This window comes from Clupea harengus, chromosome 25, assembly GCF_900700415.2.
Source record: "Clupea harengus chromosome 25, Ch_v2.0.2, whole genome shotgun sequence".
Classification (NCBI taxonomy): domain Eukaryota; kingdom Metazoa; phylum Chordata; class Actinopteri; order Clupeiformes; family Clupeidae; genus Clupea; species Clupea harengus.
Window position 1 is genome coordinate 5511208 of NC_045176.1, and position 21095 is coordinate 5532302.

The following is a 21095-nucleotide window of genomic DNA, read 5'->3' on the forward strand; positions in this document are numbered from 1 at the left end:
ATTCCATTTCCCAGGGGGGTCAGGCCAAGGGGGCATGTATTGTCTACCAATAGGGTCAGTGGCTATCTCCATTGAATGAAGTTTGATTCAGATATTATAAATCACAGATGAGTATTTTGGAAAAGCCCATACTCTGGCTTACACTCTGTTTTGACACACGGGCCCTGTGTTAAGGTTTTTCAAACACGGCCATATTGTAAAGTGTTTTTCTATCCCAGGTGCAAGATCAACGGTGCAGTGAATATCTTGTGTAGTTCCTACTGTAGGAACTACTCAATCTCCTGTAGTTCTTCTTCTGTAGTTCCTTCTTCTGTAGTTACTCAAATCAACGCCTCCGAAACTCACAGCTTGTTTCCGAATATAGATCCCCAGAGGCCTGGAGCACTCCTTGTCTCGGGAGGAATCAGGTGAGATCCTGACAGGGTTCTCATTACAGACTTAATGTGGTCACTTCAATCACTACATAGAGATTTACATTATTTTGTCCCCTGGAAAGAGAATGTGAAGCATGAACCGTGAAACGTTTAAATAGGCCGAGCATGTTCTGTTGTAAAGAATAATCAGTGCTGACTTGTACTGAATGAGTATGTGGCGGCAACAGTTGTTTCAGGTCTCTCTCTGGAGTTGTCTGACAAAGACATTCCTGGAACACCGCCGAGCCTGGAACCTGCTGAGCTCTCAAGGTGAGTGTGTGTGTGTGTGTGTGTGTGAGTGTGTGTGTGTGTGTGTGTGTGTGTGTGTGTGTGTGTGTGTGTGTGTGTGTGTGTGTGTGTGTGTGTGTGTGTGTGCTGAGCTCAGAAAAAAGAGAGTATGAGGAAAAAAACTTCTTCACATGAACAGCAGGGGCAGCATATTGTACCTCAGACTCCTAGTCACAGGGAGACTGATGTGAGATGAGATGGGTAGCTGATAGTGGAGCCATATTAGAAGTTTGTGTTGTTCAAAATGAGCCCAGCTCTCAAATCAAATTAAATAAAACTTTGTCTGAGCCTTATTATAGCGTTTAAAGCATCTTGAGACAATTGTATTGTTTTGGCGCTATATAAATAAAAATGGAATTGAATTGAATTGTTATTTAGTATCCTGTTGTTGTCATTGTTGTGTGTGATATATTACCGTGCATTTTGTTTGTGTTCGGAGGTCTCCTCCTCAGCCTTCACTTGGTCGACTGGAAGACATTCCTGAAGAAATTCCAGAGCCTTTACAAGCACAACTCGGAACGCCACAGGATGATTGGAGGTACGAGCGCCAGTCCAGTTCTGTGAAACTGGGAATCTAAATGGAATGCATTTGTTTTCAGAAGAGCACCAACCCAGTTCTGTGCACATATGTGCAGGCCTCAGCATCAGTGACTCAGATCTCAGTGGTGCACAGAGCCCTGGTTTTCACAGTTCTTGTCATCACTTCTGATGCAGTGTGTGTTTGTAGAAGGCCATCTGTAATATTGTATCTCTTCCTCTTCAGGGTTTTTTTCCAACCTCTGCAGACGCAGGACGAAGTGACATTTCACTCTTTGCTGCCCCCAACATCGAGCCGTACAACAGTCGCCTGCTCTTTCTGGAGTCTTTTAGGTGAGTGGAAAGGATACACCGATATACTATTTCACGTATTCATTGCGGTCTAAACATGCTTGACTTGGAATTGTTTGGGTGTTACAGGTGTCCTGAATGAGTGTTATTTTAAATAATAGGGATTGAATAGATATATAGGTATAGGAATACACAACTCTTGTCAGGTGAGCGTTTCCAGACAATCAACCTGGCTAAAACTGGGCTGAACGGTAGTCTGGCAGCACCATCTGACAGACCCATCTGATGGCTAGGGTGGGGAAGGAAGGATGAGAAGACTGACAGAGATTCGTTTCTAGATTAAAAAGTAAAATTTCTACCTAGGGATTTGAAAGTGCTTATTAGTGCAGTACTTCAACCAGGTAGAACTGATGAGTATAGGATGGCTCATGAACATGCAAGAATATGGCAGCACATTCATTTTCTGAATCTGAACTCCCTACCAGTGGCAGGATATTAAAATAATAATACAATACAATAATATGATTAAGAATCAATCTAATGACACTTGGTTGTCAACAATAGGAAAAATCACTGAATGGTGTTTTTCATTTACAAAGTGGATCCGCATTAGAAGAATCTCACAAATCTTTTAAGGGATGTTCTAGTCTATAAAACTAATAAAAAGATACCCAAATGAATACATTAATTACATTTATGTGGCCTTTTACAGAGAATGTGTTCCGGAAGAGTCTCATGGTGCACCAGGACGAGCCATATGGAGAGATTTTTGTTTCACGTGGACCTCTGTTTAATCAAGTAGGATAACAGCGTTTCAGATACACTATATTATAAGTATGTTTTGTATATATATTATATTGTGTAGACATGATGCCTATCAGTTTTGATGACTGTTGAGCTACAATGCTAAACACACTGTTAACCTGCTCACTGTCACCCGCTTCTCATCCATGTTTATATCTAAACTATTATTAGATTCATTTGTGCCAGTTGAAGTTGGGATTTATTTACTCTCATATAGTTTTATAATATTTAATATTTATAATATTTAATTACAGAGGCAATTACATACCCTCATTAATTGATATTTATTTTGATGCTTTTTAAATACCGTATATTCAACCTGTTCAAATATTTATCAAAGCAAGATGAATGTAGTGATCATCAGCAGTATTCATTGTGCATTCTGTTGCCTGTCATTGTGTATTTTATACTACATTCGTATAGTTGTGTTAAATTGAATTGAATAGTATATTTGCATTTTACCAGTGTAAAGGTACAGCTTTCAAAGTTAGGCATGAATCGATTTTACTTTTAGTGTTACCCTGATGTCTAACTATAGTTTTTGTATACATTTTTTGCATTTTATACAGTTAGTTTTCTTTAAACCTTCTTACTGTATGTGTACAAACAGAAAGATTTGTGTCCATACACACCAAACATTATTTTGTACCATACCAAAGTAATTAAATATTGTCTATGCATTCATATCATTTTATCTATTGTTTTCTGTATCACCAAAATGAACATGGGTTGTCCTGTTGTTGGTAGCTTATTATTAAAAACTGTTGGAAGTCTGTTGAAACCTTTACAAAGTAACATGCACAATCTGACCAGATCGGTGTTGTACCTCATATCTATTTAGAAAATGTTGTTGCTCATTTGACATACATTTATCTTGTCCCATGAACAAGATGATGAAATGTCATATTTTAATTTGCTTCAAGTAATACCCTGTATTTTTAATAATACTTTACTTGGACTGTACATTAGTCCAACACATGGTGACACATTCAAAAACAATCCCAGAATAATTTAGAATCATTTTATTATAAACACAGTTCTAAACTTGAGCTTTTATACAATATTTTCTCAAATGTGCAACATATTTTACATTGAACCACTTGTTCGCACTTGTCACCTGCGACAAGCATACATGACTTGTGTACAGCACATTTTGAAAACATTTGTGTTGTTTTATTTCTTTCATGAGATGGGAGTCAAGGCAGAGTTAGCCTAAGGCAACATATTTAATAATGGTTCATTTTTAGGACATTCTGTGCATCCCAAAACAGACCAAACAATTTTGACAAATATAGATAATTCCATAAGGTATCAATGAAACTATACAAAAATATGCTGCATTTAGTATATTTATAGGTAACCTGATGTATCAAACAACCAACAGCTGCAACACAGAACGCAGTTGAACAACTCAATATACAGAACATCTTAATTAGAACCTTGTCTTCCTTGTGTCCTTGTATGTTTTATCAGTCCATAACTATTGCCTGGGAAATGCCTTCAAATGTTTCAACTGTTGCAAATTCTCCATACCTGATCAGTGAGACAGCTAACACCGAACCGTTTCAGATACAAGGACCGAAATTACACACGTGGCACTTGGTCTGTCCTTGCTTTACCGTTTATTTCACTGAGACTTGATTCTTTTTTTAGGATTCTGACTGAAAGTTGCTGTCAAAGTAAATGGTGTGAGCCTTGGAGGTGAGGCCTTCTGGTGTCATCTGTGTGCTGGAGATTTGACCAAAGATACTAATGTGCTAGATTTTATTAACCAATGTAGTGAATGGAATGCAGATGGGCTAGCACTGCAGATGGGCTAGCACAGCAGATAGGCTAGCACTGCAGATGGGCTAGCACAGCAGATAGGCTAGCACTGCAGATGGGCTAGCACTGCAGATGGGCTAGCACAGCAGATGGGCTAGCACTGCAGATGGGCTAGCACAGCAGATAGGCTAGCACTGCAAATGGGCTAGCACAGCAGATGGGCTAGCACAGCAGATAGGCTAGCACTGCAGATGGGCTAGCACTGCAGATGGGCTAGCACAGCAGATGGGCTAGCACTGCAGATGGGCTAGCACAGCAGATGGGCTAGCACTGCAGATGGGCTAGCACTGCAGATAGGCTAGCACTGCAGATAGGCTAGCACAGCAGATAGGCTAGCACTGCAAATGGGCTAGCACAGCAGATGGGCTAGCACAGCAGATAGGCTAGCACTGCAGATGGGCTAGCACTGCAGATGGGCTAGCACAGCAGATAGGCTAGCACTGCAGATGGGCTAGCACAGCAGATAGGCTAGCACTGCAGATAGGCTAGCACAGCAGATAGGCTAGCACTGCAGTTGGGCTAGCACTGCTGATGCACAGGTAAAGTAAAGATGAAAAACAGCGGTACACATGTAATGGAAAATGTTTTGAGAAATTATGCTGGGGGATTCAACAATATGTTGACTGGAGCGCTGATGTCTCTGGATGTCTGTCGTGGTAACAAGCCTTCCCTGACAACCTGATACAGGCAACGGACCTGAGACCACTTTGATAGCACGCCTGATCAATAATAGAACTGCAGCCTCTTCCAGAGATTTTAAGGATGTGCTAGCTGTTAACCAAAGTTAACTAAACACATTTCATTCAATCGGACACTAGGCCTTTTATGACTCTGGAATTGGATAAGTCATCACAACAGCACAAATACTGTATGACTGACGTATCAAGCAAATTTAAACACACATCAATCCCACATTATCATAGTTACCAATAAAGTGAAGAAACAGATTTCGGAACACCATTATTCATACACAGCCACATCAAAAGCACAAAAAAACAACATCACAATCCTAGTGTATATTAGCAACCATTTACACATCAATGTTTCATCTCAAGATAAAAATAACATAATGACCAGCATCATCTCTTCCACAATGTTTTACTCCCTGGCTACATTTTCAGTCAGACAATTCCCATTGATGATTCAATCTCACCTGGCTAAATATGAGCTCAACCACTCAAGGTACCACAATAAAAGGAAAGCCTCGGCTAAGTGCTTGACCCTTTGGATCACATTCTCTTCAAAAACATGAGGATGCTATTTATAACATGATGCTGTGTCTAGCAATAGTGGTGAGGATGACGAGGTGAAGTAGAGAAGTCCAATCTGTTAGGGAGAGGTCCTCGTTAATCAAAAGGCAAGAGGAACCATCAATGGCAGTGGTTTTCCAGCGTGGGACTATCTGTTAATGCTGGACTTGAGGTATACTGGCTGGCTAATACTGTATCTGAAAGAGGGTGTCCTCCAGCAGGTCATCCTGTGGGCATACAAATAGAAAGACACATGCTGAAGTGGACCTTCAATTTTGTAAAACAAATAAATAATAAAAAAAGAAACCACAATGAAAATGGTTACATTTTGCACACACACTAGTTATCAGTTTAAATCTTGCGGGAGTTCATTGTGGGCTTCACAACTGGCACCAAAAAAAGCCTGTATGTGTTGGGTCAGCTTTGTAGATGTGCTAAGATAAGGATCAACAGGGAAACACTACCAGAAGCAACGGCCATCTTCCTAAACTCACCATCGGGAGATCCTGAAGTCGATGAAACTCGGGGTGCTCATGGCGGATGGCGAAATTTGAGGAAGAGCAGGACGAGAAGCTATCGCGGTGCAGACGATGAAGATGGACACCAGCCCTGTAAGGATGGGGTCCAGTGGGGAGGCAGGAGGGTGACCGTCACGTGGGGCGTCTGGATGAGGAGGAAAGGTGCAAAAGCTGTCATATAATATCATTTTCTGGACACAATCTTCACATGACACAAGACATGTTTTGCCACCTCTACCATGCAATGAGGTTTGAGGCTTGTCTTCAAGGTGTAGACTCAACTTATTGCAAGCTATCTTGCCTTACCGCAAGCCAATGTCTATTTAATCTCACTTTGAACTACTTCTGTGTTTGGCTTTAATGAACACTCACCCTCATCACCAACATCCAACTGTGGAGGGTCATCCTGTTTGGCTGGGGCCACAGAGAGTTGAACAGGTGTTTGGGGGGCCTCTGACGTGAGGAGCCCTTGAGTAGGGTTGGTGGGAGGGAGGTCATTTTCAGAGTTGTCTTCTTCAGGTACTGATTCAGGGGGTGATTGTTGGGTGTCTGTGTGGATACGGGGATAAGGGTAGATTGAGGTATGATCTGGGTGGCCACTAGGGCAGGCGTCAAGGTGCCTGTGTTCAGGAGACCACTATCAGTCTGATGAGTTGATGCTGCAGGGGTCAAGGTGCCTGTGTTCAGGAGATCACTATCAGTCTGATGAGTTGATGCTGCAGGGGTCGTGATTGGCTCTAGGGGGGCGGTGCCCGTTCCTGGGGGAAGTGATGTGGCAACAGCAGTGGATGCTGGGAGAGAAAAAAGGTAAAAAGAATGGAAACTTGAAAAAAAAGGGATAGGAAACTTGAGGTAAGAAAAACACAATTTTAATGTACAGTAATAAAAGGATATATAAGGAGGAAGGGGGCAGAAGAGAATTTAAGCTATAAACAAGCAATTCAATGCAGACAGTGTGAAAACAAAAGTTATACGCATAGCCCTAACCCAAGGTTTGTGTAATATGCACAATCGTAACTTACAGTTGTGAAAAGAAATTGTGTTGGAGCACACAACATGATTCTGAAAGTGTTTGACTGCCTAATTCTATGAGTGTTTCCAACCTAATTTCCTGGTAGTGGTTTGAAGCCAATTAATGGTAGGATGACACCATTGCCCATCCCAGTGAGAGAAATAAATCAAGAGGTCAGAGCTTCAGCTGAGCTAAATATAGACGTAGGTATGCCAGTGGTATGAAGGCGGCGTAACGCCGAGCGTCTGTATTTACAAACACAGGGGCAGTATCTACACACAGCTACAGCAAAAGGTAAACTAAGTATATCATGGTTTAGACAGTTCAGATAATAGACACATAATAAATTAATATTAATAATTGCATTCTATATCATTTAAATGAATTCTTGTTTTTTAATAATATTGTATGCATATAACCAATCACACCATTACATTGTGTGTATTTGTGTGTGTGTTTTCCTCGATATTACAGAGTAATATTGTCAAATGTTATATTATGAATGGTTTCATTTGTTTTCATTTATGCGTCTGTTGACTTATAATATTTATTAACCTTTTCATTTTTTATTTAGGACATGACTAGTTTTCCCCAGGTGCACTACGTACATCCATGCCACAGACCCAAAGACATAGTCCACACATGCTGGCTGCCACTACCTCTCTCACACTGTACCTGTGAAGGAGAATGGCTTAGGGCTGAGGGTGTCATTCTGTGGAGGCACTGGGAGCGTGGGGAGGGGGGTTGTCATATGGAGAGCAGTCGTGTCTCTCCATCCTACAGAGACAGTGCCAAGTTCTGGTGACGAAGCACTGACGCGGGTGGGCTCTGATGAAGCACTGGCACGGGTGGGCTCTGATGAAGCACTGGCACGGGTGGGCTCTGATGAAGCACTGGCGCGGGTGGGCTCTGACGGAGAGGGGAGAGTGGCAGCGGGAGGGGAGGTGTTCTCTTGAGGTGGAGGATTAGATGAGGCTGCCTCTCCAGATGTCGCTGTGGGTCTGGAGGAAAAGGTAGAGATGGAGACGGGAGCTCCCACATCCGCCTGGACAGTGGGAGGCTCGGTGCGCAGTGGATCAGTGGTCTGACCTGCGGAGGAAACAAACGGGCCGCAGTGTTAGCAATGAACAACTCAGCAAGCAAAGGAAGGTGGAACCAAACTCCCATAATTCATAGTATTGTGATATTGATGGCGGCAGTGGAGGTGGGTGTGTGGTTGGGGGGGGGGGGGGGGGGGGGGGGGGGGCACTCATCAGTGAATGAGCTTGGACTCATGGATTGCTTGAACTGACTGAATGTGTGACTGATTGGAAGCGCAGGAGAGACTCTGAGGAGACAAAAGACTGCATTAGGGAGAGAGCACCTCTCTGCTGTGGCTCCACCCTCTTTTGGGGAGGGAGGGGGTCATCGCATTTGCTTCTGCTGCTGCTGAAGATGAAGATAGAGATAATATGGGGTTAGCTGTAGCGGCGTTAGGTGGGGAGGGGTTGTAGACAGTCAGCCCTGGGACTAAAGGAGAGTGCAGTGGCCTTCTGTAGACAGTCAGCCCTGGGGCTAAAGGAGAGTGCAGTGGCCTTCTGTAGACAGTCAGCCCTGGGGCTAAAGGAGAGTGCAGTGGCCCTGAGTAGACAGTCAGCCCTGGGGCTAAAGGAGAGTGCAGTGGCCCTGTGTGTTGCCTCCTACTGTGGGGTGAAACACCGACAGCTGACTAAATCCTTCCACGTTGTCCAGCGAACCATTTCCCCGGGGTGTTGGACGGCGTCTTAAATTCAGACCCCAGGGGAGGGTCTTGCCAAGTGGGCAAGTGAGGTGTATCCTTTTAAGTGTTGAAGTGTATCCTTTTAAGTGTTGAAGTGTATCCTTTTAAGTGTTTAAGTGTATCCTTTTAAACTTGGCATGTGTTTTTGTATGTATGTGTAGGTAGGGTTGTGTGGGTTTTATCAGCCGGGGAAGGTGATACAGGGTAACTCATATAGATGGGTTGGCTTTAGCGCTGAGGGATGTAGATGGCAGTGCGTATTCAGTGATGCTATGAGTAATGGCTTGCAGTGCCTCCGGTTCAGAGGGTGTCAGCGTGCCGTGTTCAGGTGGCGTGGTGCCGTGTTCAGGTGGTGTGGTGCCGTGTTCAGGTGGCGTGGTGCCGTGTTCAGGTGGCGTGGTGCCGTGTTCAGGTGGCGTGGTGCCGTGTTCAGGTTGCGTGCCTTAAGCTGGAGTATGGCCCTGTGTGTAGTAGATTTCAACGTAATGGAAGTCTGGTTTATCATGGTGTGGCTGGTGTTAACCCTCTCTACCTTTTCATATAACCTGTGTAGACATTAGATGAATTAATAAAGATGGCTATTTTTACCACACACCATTGTGGTTGTGATTATTCCAGAGCTTCGCTACACTCTGACATTCATAGAAGAGTTGTCCTGCTCGATAAGGGTAAAACGCACATTTATTACAGTGTTATAGCAGACTTTTAGCTCCACAATCCCTATAGACTACTGCCTCTGTTATTGAAACATCACTAAACCTCACAGCATAATGTGTGTTCATTGCAAGTGGGAGGAATGTGATTGTTTAAATCAATATCACCATTCCTTCCTACTGAACATACATATAAAGGGTCCAATTTTAAAAGAAATCCCTGAGAGGTAAAAAAAAGATTTACCGTTCCACTGGCATGTGTTTTTTGATTAAGAGTTCTTCTAGATCTAGAACAGGACCAAAAAGCCAAACCGTGAAGTCATGCTTAATATTCAAATGCACTGGGTGCATCCTATCCTAGTTTCAAGCCCTTTGTTTACATTTGCCAACAAAAAATAAACAAGAGAAGAAATGCTTGGAACAAAGCCATCAAGATACACAGAACCATTGGATATTCAAAAATGGCACTACTAATCTCACTCTGTTAAAACTGCAAAGCATTTTCACAAAGGTATGAGGGGGAGTACTGCCTGTAGATCGACTGGTCTGATCTGATTGTGAAGACTAATGTATAATTCAGGGTAGCCAACCACAAACAGCAGTTTAAAGGACCACTAGAGTGCAAGTGCCTCTGACATTTAAGCATCTCTGTGGATTTAAAAGAACAAACAAAACAACAGGCGTGTATATTTGTTCCCATGAGAAACAAAGATGGAGTTCGGGCCCAGATTTTGTCTACCCTTGGGAATATCTGTTTATTTAGCTTCAGTATCTCTGAAACTCAAATTAGGTCATATTCCAAATGAACAAATGAAACGATCTAAGAAAAAATTGGATTTAGCCTAATGGGTTGGCTATATCTGTGTTTCCAAGAATACATTTGTTATTCAAAAGAATAAATGGAACAAAGACTTTACTCTGCTGTCTGCCTCTTCATTTAAGGCTTACACCTTTAAATCAAGTTGAACAAATACAGTTTCACTTTTGGACACTTTTGTGCATTTGTATTGGGAGCATATATCTACTTTGTAATAAATACTTAAGACTGTGTAATAAATTGCATTGTACGCCATATTAAACATCTTGTAGCCTACGAACAGCAAGTATACAGCACGACTTGTCACATGAAACAGCCAGGTGTTGATATATAAACTATGGATGCAATGATCTTTAAAAGGATAGGTCGGCAGAATAGGCCATGCCTAATCAAACTTAATGATCATTGCGTAAGCAATAATGATTTGTGCGCCTTGATTTCCACAGTTTAAGAGAGTTATCACATTCATCCCGTTATCCACCCACCTCAGATAATCACTCCACTGACTCGTACTGGAAGAGATGATGTGCTAAATTTACGCCTTATTCCATAACAGTTAAAGGACGTAGATACAATGTAAACTATCACTGCATTATGCCAGATAAGCGACGGAATAGCCTACATCTTCGGAGGGCCTTACCTGTCAATTTGGCTGGATTGAATAGAATCACCAGAGCACCCGTAAAAATATAACTTATAGTTTTCATGTTCGTGGCTGTTTTTTTTCTAGGCGGAGACGGCGGTTCATCTGTCGGCTTGCTCACTCTTCAGCGGAGAGGTTTTCTTTCCGTTACGTTACTTGACGGGGAACATCATCTCTAAAAATACACACGGGGTCTAGGCAAAGAAGGGGAGGGGTGCCACTGTGTGCTCTCACACTCAGAGAGGCCTTGGATCCGAAATCGAACAAAGAAACAAGAAATTTCTCTCAACCAAAGAGCAGAACCTGCAACTGAATACAATATCATCCACTCCTTTGTTCGTTTGCTCGTACGGAAGCCTGAACAGTAGGTCGATGCTCTCGCGTATACTCGCGTCTGTTCTCCGAGCGATGTGTCAGCTGTCAAGTCTTCACGTGTGCTCTGGTATTGGTAGGCGGGGCTACATGTCAAGATACAGACTGTCTGGTCGCTTTCTTTAGAGAAGGTCCGATTGAAAGTCGAGAGGACGCTGCTCATGCGCACGGACAGGCTCCGAAAATTATGTTAACGATGTATCTGGTCTTCACGCCCTGACACTCCAGTAATCGATTATTTTGAGCTAGTCCGTACTCCTTTAGTAAACTGAGTTAATATGGAGTCCAGCTCAGCTCAGGCGTCTGGCGCTGAGTTCACCGTTGAAGCCGTGGAGAGGGTAAGTCCATGCACTCATTTTGTCTTTTTCATACAGTGCAATGTTCTTATTCTTACAGTGCAATGTTCTTGGCATCACTATATGAACCATATCCTTATGTACTACAGAGGATTAGAGTTAAAATGTTCTAACTTAAGGCCAAAAAGAATATTAAATATGCTAGGACTAACCATACTTTGAATACTCAAAATAATCAAAGGAAACATTGCATTTCAGGAGGTTATATGCCACTCTTGGTAGGCTGTTGTATATAGTATAACACTGTATTAGTTTAGGTTGAAAAAATGTTGGGACATCTGCTCCAACAGTGAATTATTGTCCAACTGACAAATGAAATTCCAATGACTGTGCCCAGCAAAAAGCTCAGCTAGAGTTGAGGAGGCAGTGGGATTGTAATCTGATATCTTTGTAAGCTATGCTATAATTATAAAATGTGCCATGTGGTTCTGTGAAGGTTGTTGCTGTTGGCAACCTCAAGACTTTTAACAGTTGTGGAAACAATCTGAGCAATGGAATAGCCCACTGAGTCCCTGATGTTTGTTCCTTAAAATAATATGCCTAAATCAAATCAGTTTGGTCATACTAACCACCACCACAGCAAGTAAACTTGCAAAATAAAAATCTCTCTCTCTCTCTCTCTCTCTCTCTCTCTATATCTCTCTTTACCTGTGTGTGTGTGTGTGTGTGTGTGTGTGTTTTGTCCGTCGGATCCTAATCACTCTCTTCACATTTCCCATTGCTCAGGCTCTCCATCAGTTGTACTATGATCCTGACATGGCCCAGAAGAGCGTCGCTCAGAAGTGGCTGACTCAGGCGCAGATGTCTCCACAAGCCTGGCACTTCTGCTGGGTCCTCCTGAGCCGGGACAAGGTATCCAACTGCACACACAACAGCACACACAACAGCACCGCAACAGCACAAACAACAGCACACACAACAGCACACACAACAGCACACACAACTGCACACACAACAGCACCCCAACAGCACACACAACAGCACACACAACAGCACACACAACAGCACCGCAACAGCACACACAACAGCACACACAACTGCACACACAACTGCACACACAACAGCACACACAACTGCACACACAACTGCACACACAACTGCACACACAACAGCACACACAACAGCACACACAACCGCACACATAACAGCACACATAACAGCACACACAACAGCACACATAACTGCACACACAACAGCACACATAACTGCACACACAACAGCACACACAACAGCACACACAACAGCACACACAACAGCACAGCAACAGTGGTCTGTACATGTGGTTGACTGGGTGGGCCGAGTGACAGGGAGGGGAACTGAACACTGCAGCCATCAGGAATGGTACCATAGAATCAATACCATAATGGGACCATAGAATCAAAAGTGGAAAGATTAGGGTGTCCAACACTGTGTTGCCTGGCAACTGTCCCGGTTCTCCTCAGGTCCCAGAGGTCCAGTTTTTCGGAGCAAGCACGCTGTATGCCAAAATCTCCAGGAGCTGGAGTGACCTCCCCACAGAGCAACACGGCTCCCTCAAGACCCAGCTCATCTCCCAGGTCGGCCATTTCGCCAGTGGCCCCAAGATGGTGCTGACGAGGCTGTGTGTGGCCCTGGCCTCCCTGGTCCTCCACCTCATGCCAAACACGTGGCCCACCGCCGTGCCCGACCTGCTTCGGGAGTTCCAGAGCGGACAGGCCATCACCGGGGCCGACGGGCGCGTCCGCTGCCTGGCTGTGCTGGAGCTCCTAGCCGTGCTCCCGGAGGAGTTCCAGAACAGCAAGATGCCAGCCGCACGCCGCACCCAGCTGCGGACCGCCCTGGCTAGGCAGTGGAGTACTGTCTGCCCCCTGCTGCAACAGCTGCTGAGGCAGGCCGACTCCCCGGCCCAGGTGAAGATGAGGGTGCTGCGGTGCCTGGCCTCCTGGATGGCTCTGGACGTCTCCCTGGGGGACAGCGAGGGGCTGCTGCAGGACAGCTTCTCCACGCTGGCAGACCCAGAGCTGTTTGACACGGCAGTGGAGACTATAGTGAGCACCATCTCCCAGCCAGACAGCCACAGGTGAGGGGTGTAAGGCTGTTGAGACATTTCGGTGTGTTCCTGAAAGGATTACATTCAGTTAACGAGTAACTGGTTATAATCCTTACAATTATTGATAGTGTCATTGATAGAGGCATTACTATGCAAAAATATACCCACTGTGTGTCGTTGAAGACTAAAATGAAGAATGTTATGTACTTGACTTTGAATAGTCATTTTTAATATTTGTGTAAATAAATAAACAATTTCCAATGGGCCCGACAGGTTTGCCGACACCTTGGTTAAGTTGATGCCTCAAGTTCTAGGCCTGCAGGATCAGCTGAGGAAGGCTGTGGAGACGGGCGACATGGAGACCTCTCACGGCATCTGCAGGATCGCGGTCGCTCTTGGGGAGACACACTGCAGGTACGGTGCTAGCAGTGCCGGCTCTGCCTTGCGGAACAGCATGTTCTCGTGAAGTGTCTAAGAACAGAACGCCACCTTTGGGCGATATGAAGCAAATGAGCGGGTTCTTACCTGTACACGATGAGCTAGTGAACACACCTCTGTACTCCACCGGGGTGGCTAACTAATGTAGCATGGCATGCTACCGCTACCCATCTCACCTGTCTGCTGTTTGTGTTGTCTTCCACTCCGCTCGACAGGACCCTTCTGGAACATGTGGACCAGTGGCAGGATTTTCAGGCCTTGGTCAACATGATCCTGTACTGCACCGGCATCCCTGGGCACTATCCTGTAGATGAGACCAGCAGCTCTCTCACTCTCACCTTCTGGTACACGCTGCAGGTGACGCTATCTCTCTCTCTCTCACTCTCACCTTCTGGTACACGCTACAGGTGAACCACCATCTCTCTCTCATACTCACCTTCTGGTACACACTGCAGGTGAACCACCATCTCTCACTCTCTCACACTCACCTTCTGGTACACGCTACAGGTGAACCACCATCTCTCTCTCTCATACTCACCTTCTGGTACACGCTACAGGTGACGCTATCTCTCTCTCTCTCTCATCTTCTGGTACACGCTGCAGGTGACGCTATCTCTCTCTCTCTCATCTTCTGGTACACGCTGCAGGTGACGCCATCTCTCTCTCTATCTCTCTCTCACACTCACCTTCTGGTACACGCTGCAGGTGACGCCATCTCTATCTCCACAGCTGTTTGTCTTAAAGGTCTAAGTTGTCCAAGCAGTCACTGTGGAAATAGTTTTTACCACATAGAAAAATCAAAGATGTTATGTATGGTAAAAATGCTGAGGAATAACTATAGCCAGCAGGTTGTACTGAGACTTCTTTTCACTCATCTCTTCTCAGGACGAAATTCTGTCCTTTGATGCAGATCGCCAGGCACTTTACCTCCAGGTGTACAGGCCCCTGTATTTCCAGCTGGTCGACGTTCTCCTGCACAAATCCCGTTTTCCCAGCGATGAGGGATACGCCTCTTGGTCCTCTGACGACAAGGAGCAGTTCAGAATCTACAGGTCCACAGAACTCTGAAGCTGAGAGGCGTTACGTTATTTAGGGGCTCACTATTTCACTATTTAAATCCAGGGGAACTGGTATGCATATGTTGATGTTACTATTATGAGTTCAATTAAATACAATAAAATAAAATAAAATATAGTTATGTAGCGCCATGAACCAATTGGAATCTTCTGAAGGTTCTTTACAGAGTCCAGAGCCTGAACCCCCTAGTGCAAGGAAAAAACTTTGGTAAGGAAAAAACTCCCTTTTAACAGGAAGAGCCCTTAAGTAGAACCCCAGCTCTGCTCATTACTGGTTGTAAATATCATATTTATTAGTCTATCATGAATGTCTTAAATATGAACAGACATGTTCATGTTGACAGACAAACATTTGACAGAAATCTTAAGATAGGATGTTATAAACAAACCATAGTGTTATAATAATCCAGTCCCTTCTGAATACCTCTAGATAGATAGGTCTGTCATAGTTGTGTTCTATCTTTGCATCCTAGGGTAGACATCTCAGACACACTGATGTATGTATATGATCTGCTGGGGCCTGAGTTGCTTAGGAACCTTTATGACAGACTTGGCCGACTCCTGACAGACACGGGACGAACAGCCGCCTGGCAGGTCAGTCAAGAAAACAACCTCCACTCAACCTCAACACATAAACAAGTGTACACACTCACACACACACACACACACACACACACACACACACACACAAACACAAACACACACACACACACACACACACACACACACACACACACAAACACAAACACACACACACACTCTCTCTGATTAGAACTACAAGCCAAGCAATGAATAGATGACCAACTAACTGGCTTTACTGATCATAAACCTTTTTCTCCCCCATCTTCTGTCTCTCGTGGAGGATATAGAGGCACTTCTGTTTGGGTTTCAGTCCATTGCTGAGACCGTAGACGTCAGTTACTCTGATGTCATCCCTGGACTGATCGGCCTGATCCCCCTGATCAATGTTACCAACGTGGAGCTGGCAGACACAGTCATGTTCACCATAGGTACCGTTCTCCTTTTGGCTCTACATGAATCACTGAAATAGATTTAAATCCAATACACTGTTTGTCAGATTCAGTGCATTACTCCTCACGGCCCTTTAGCTGCCAGTTCTGTGCGTGCACTAAAAAAACTCAGGTGTTTGTACACAGTCCTGGCTCTATAAATGGGCAACAAACAAAGTGGCTCAGACCGAGCAATACAGTGTTCCAGACAAGCCGACAACGTTTGCCGCAGTAGCACCGAAGGGAAGGGTGTATTTGATTGGCTTTTGAATTCATAAATCAAAAATCTTTCACCAGAATTGCGGACTGTACCTTTAAGGCCCACCTGCCAGAGTGTTTTGACTCCCCCCCTGTGCTTTGCAGGCTCACTGGGGGAGTGGCTGGCAGACCACCCTCTCATGCTCGGGGGGATTCTGCCCGTGGTGCTCCAGGCCCTGAGCAATGCGGACCTGTCCGTGTCCAGCGTCTCCGCCCTGAAGAGAATCTGCCGCGAGTGCCGGTTCAGCCTCCAGCCCCATGCCGACAACATCCTGGCGGCCACGCAGGTGAGGTCATATTGTATACGATCTGCCACGCAGGTGAGGTCATATTGTATACGATCTGCCACGCAGGTGAGGTCATATTGTATACGATCTGCCACGCAGGTGAGGTCATATTGTATACGATCTGCCACGCAGGTGAGGTCATATTGTATACGATCTGCCACGCAGGTGAGGTCATATTGTATACGATCTGCCACGCAGGTGAGGTCATATTGTATACGATCTGCCACGCAGGTGAGGTCATATTGTATACGATCTGCCACGCAGGTGAGGTTATATTGTATACGATCTGCCCACGCAGGTGAGGTCATATTGTATACGATCTGCCACGCAGGTGAGGTCATATTGTATACGATCTGCCACGCAGGTGAGGTCATATTGTATACGATCTGCCACGCAGGTGAGGTCATATTGTATACGATCTGCCACGCAGGTGAGGTCATATTGTATACGATCTGCCACGCAGGTGAGGTCATATTGTATACGATCTGCCACGCAGGTGAGGTCATATTGTATACGATCTGCCACGCAGGTGAGGTCATATTGTATACGATCTGCCACGCAGGTGAGGTCATATTGTATACGATCTGCCACGCAGGTGAGGTCATATTGTATACGATCTGCCACGCAGGTGAGGTCATATTGTATACGATCTGCCACGCAGGTGAGGTCATATTGTATACGATCTGCCACGCAGGTGAGGTCATATTGTATACGATCTGCCACGCAGGTGAGGTCATATTGTATACGATCTGCCACGCAGGTGAGGTCATATTGTATACGATCTGCCACGCAGGTGAGGTCATATTGTATACGATCTGCCACGCAGGTGAGGTCATATTGTATACGATCTGCCACGCAGGTGAGGTCATATTGTATACGATCTGCCACGCAGGTGAGGTCATATTGTATACGATCTGCCACGCAGGTGAGGTCATATTGTATACGATCTGCCACGCAGGTGAGGTCATATTGTATACGATCTGCCACGCAGGTGAGGTCATATTGTATACGATCTGCCACGCAGGTGAGGTCATATTGTATACGATCTGCCACGCAGGTGAGGTCATATTGTATACGATCTGCCACGCAGGTGAGGTCATATTGTATACGATCTGCCACGCAGGTGAGGTCATATTGTATACGATCTGCCACGCAGGTGAGGTCATATTGTATACGATCTGCCACGCAGGTGAGGTCATATTGTATACGATCTGCCACGCAGGTGAGGTCATATTGTATACGATCTGCCACGCAGGTGAGGTCATATTGTATACGATCTGCCACGCAGGTGAGGTCATATTGTATACGATCTGCCACGCAGGTGAGGTCATATTGTATACGATCTGCCACGCAGGTGAGGTCATATTGTATACGATCTGCCACGCAGGTGAGGTCATATTGTATACGATCTGCCACGCAGGTGAGGTCATATTGTATACGATCTGCCACGCAGGTGAGGTCATATTGTATACGATCTGCCACGCAGGTGAGGTTATATTGTATACGATCTGCCACGCAGGTGAGGTCATATTGTATACGATCTGCCACGCAGGTGAGGTCATATTGTATACGATCTGCCACGCAGGTGAGGTTATATTGTATACGATCTGCCACGCAGGTGAGGTCATATTGTATACGATCTGCCACGCAGGTGAGGTCATATTGTATACGATGTGATGCCTGAAGCACAGGGCAAGCTTCTGAATTTTGTATAATCTTCGCCATGTGCTTTCAGTTTCAGTTTTGGTGTGACAACATGAATGAAAAAATATTCGTTTGAAAAAGAAAAGTCTTGTTTTTTTTCCACAGGATGTTCTTGTCAAACAGATCCACAAGGTCAGTCCATCTTTAATATCTACAATATATATATCCCTATTAAAGCGTTAAAGGGTAAAAGCGTTAATATAAAGTCTCAAACATGAACATGTCATTGTGTGCATTACTGTATGTGTAAAGCCCTGTTGGTGTTGTCTGCAGAGTGCCCAGTGTATGTGGCTCATGCAGGCCCTGGGGTTCCTGATCTCGGCCCTGCCAGGAGAGCAGATCCTGGGCAAACTGCTGCCCCTGCTCAGCCCTCACCTCCAGCAGCTGGGGCATTTGACAAAGGAGACGGTACGGTCAACCTGAGCTTAGAGAGTGGTGGTACTTTTCACTACCACACAGAAGGGGACTCAGTCAGCGGTGGTGATCAATCAGAAGACGAGGCTTTATACTTTCAGTGGTGCATCAAGGGAGAGAGTAGCAACAGTGCCGCTGCTAGCCATTTTGGTGCCCTAAGCATAACTCCCTTAACCTCCCTCTCAAATTTCATGTTGTTTTCTTGAAATAGCATTAGACCAAGGCTGCCCAATTCCGATCAGAATCAGAGTCAGAACGTCATTCGTTAAACAGCATTTTAACCCATTTCGAACAGGGCCTCTGTCTCAACGTCCTATGTAACTCAGACTGGTTGCAGTTCACTGCCTGGCCACAGTTTTAACATTGTTTTAGATGGGTCAAGGGGGGGCGCTATTTACCTCTTGTCAGATCCATTTCTTTGCAGCTAAAGTTGTGATTCCTGGTTGCTCTGGTTATCTAGCTAAGGCTATGGTTAGCTAGCTAAGGAAACTTTTAATAACAAACGATTTAAATGGAAGATTTCCGTTTGCATGAAATGATAGCTAGTTATCTAGCTAATGTTATAGTCTCCTCGATTTAACTTCTACAATTATAATGGGTGCCTGTGACATTTCGTATGAACGAATTCATATTCATGAGTTCATATTCACACATATTAACACCAGCTCATTATGTGTAAAGAATGCTGATATGAAATATGAAAACAACCACTAGTCAATGTGCAAGCTTCCAATTTAATTGGAACTTAAATGATTTAAGATACTCTATTTGAGTTGGGGCAGTTATGTGGCAGGGAGTCAAGTGCAGTTGAGAGGCGCTTGTCTCCAAGGCACAGATTACACTTAACTGTTTTTTTAAGCAATTAAATATATCTCTTGCTCTGCCTGTTTTTTTATATACATGCCTAAAAGGTCCCTGATATTTCTATACTGAAATAATATCGGCATTATAATTATTATAACTATGATGATTTTTCAGTTGCCTATTTTTTGGTGCCCCCACAGGAGTTGGTGCCCTACGCACAGCGCGTAGTGTGCGTTATGGGAGCGGCGGCACTGCTTACCATTTTAAGACCACACACACATATTGCTCTCTGGTCTGAATCCACTCCAGTCCAATCCAGTCCCGCTATAATTGACAGATCTGTAGAAAGATCATTTGGATGAGATTAAATTCACAAAATATTGTCTCGAGCCTTTAGCTTCTCAGATATCAAGGGATAGAGAAGGACAACCTCTAAGGTGGCAAAGAGAAGACGAGAGAGGAGAACCATAAGAGCAGGATCTGATCAAACAGCTGGGTCATCTGACAAAGGTGTTAAAAGACCTGAAGCTGTTGATCATGAACATGGCTGAAGATGGCATCATTACATAGAATCTGAATCTGCTCCCTGTACTACTATCCAATATGAATAAACACTTAGCTTGTCCTAACTACTTGGGATATGACAATTTGGGTCTTACAGTGATTCAGCACTCCTATTGTAGAGCATGTGACTCTGGAGTAATTTATTTTGATGAACAAGGCGTGTGATCGGAGGGGGTTGTACGCAGCATGGAGCCTTCAGCGGGGGGTATTGTTAGAGTTTGTGCCTGCTGTCACTACCTGCTGTGTGGGGAGATCTTCATTATATCCTCTCTCTGATGACCACTACTTGTGTACTAACAAAGGCACTGTTAAGACAGACCTACCTAGCTGCAGTGAACATATCAGTTTAAAGCTATACGCATGATCTCAGCACAAAACAGAGTGAAACTGATATGTAATTGTTATTTAAAACACAAGGAGAGAAAGGTACTGAATGAAATTCCTGTCGTGTTCCAGGTTAACACTGCTCTGAAAAGTCTGTTTGATTGCACTGCAAGTGTAAATGTTTGTTTCGAGGGGACAACAAACTGTGTCTTTTTGTAATGAAAACTTTTACAAATGAAAAGTACCTTTGGAATAAATCCCAATTTTTTTATTAAATAGGCCTAAAGGATCAAACAAAGCTTTCATATCTACTGAGTACGAAGGGCAGGCATGCTGAGGTTTTCATATGCATATCTCATGCTGTGGTTAAAGGCCTTTCTGTCTAGCATGTGAATTGGTGCTTTATTAGATCTGATTCACACAGCTGTGGTTTAATGCAAGTCCATTGTGCCCAGTCCCTCTTATCTGGCCCTTCATGCTGCAGCCATGGCAACGAGATGAAGAGCTGTACTTGGGGCTGAAAACATGAGAGAGGGAGACTGGGGGAGAGTGTGCAAACGACAACCTGAGTAACCTTCAGTTTAAAGACGAGAGAACCTATGTCAGCCATGTTTTGTGGGACTGTATTGATTGCAAATAACGGTTTTGAT

The 21095-nt window shown here is 44.5% G+C and overlaps 2 protein-coding genes across 2 annotated transcripts in view; both read left to right on the plus strand.

Annotated features, from left to right (window-relative positions):
• scp2a (sterol carrier protein 2a) overlaps positions 1–21095 on the plus strand; it is a 107300-nt gene that overhangs the window by 60804 nt on the left and 25401 nt on the right.
• LOC116219630 (importin-13-like) lies at positions 11309–18812 on the plus strand. The gene is made up of 11 exons (XM_031563269.2): positions 11309–11519; positions 12264–12389; positions 12980–13596; positions 13840–13980; positions 14220–14361; positions 14890–15056; positions 15554–15674; positions 15943–16090; positions 16454–16635; positions 18445–18471; positions 18613–18812. The coding sequence occupies exons 1-11, from the start codon at positions 11460–11462 to the stop codon at positions 18760–18762; spliced, it is 1881 nt and encodes a 626-aa protein (XP_031419129.1). The 5' UTR covers positions 11309–11459; the 3' UTR covers positions 18763–18812.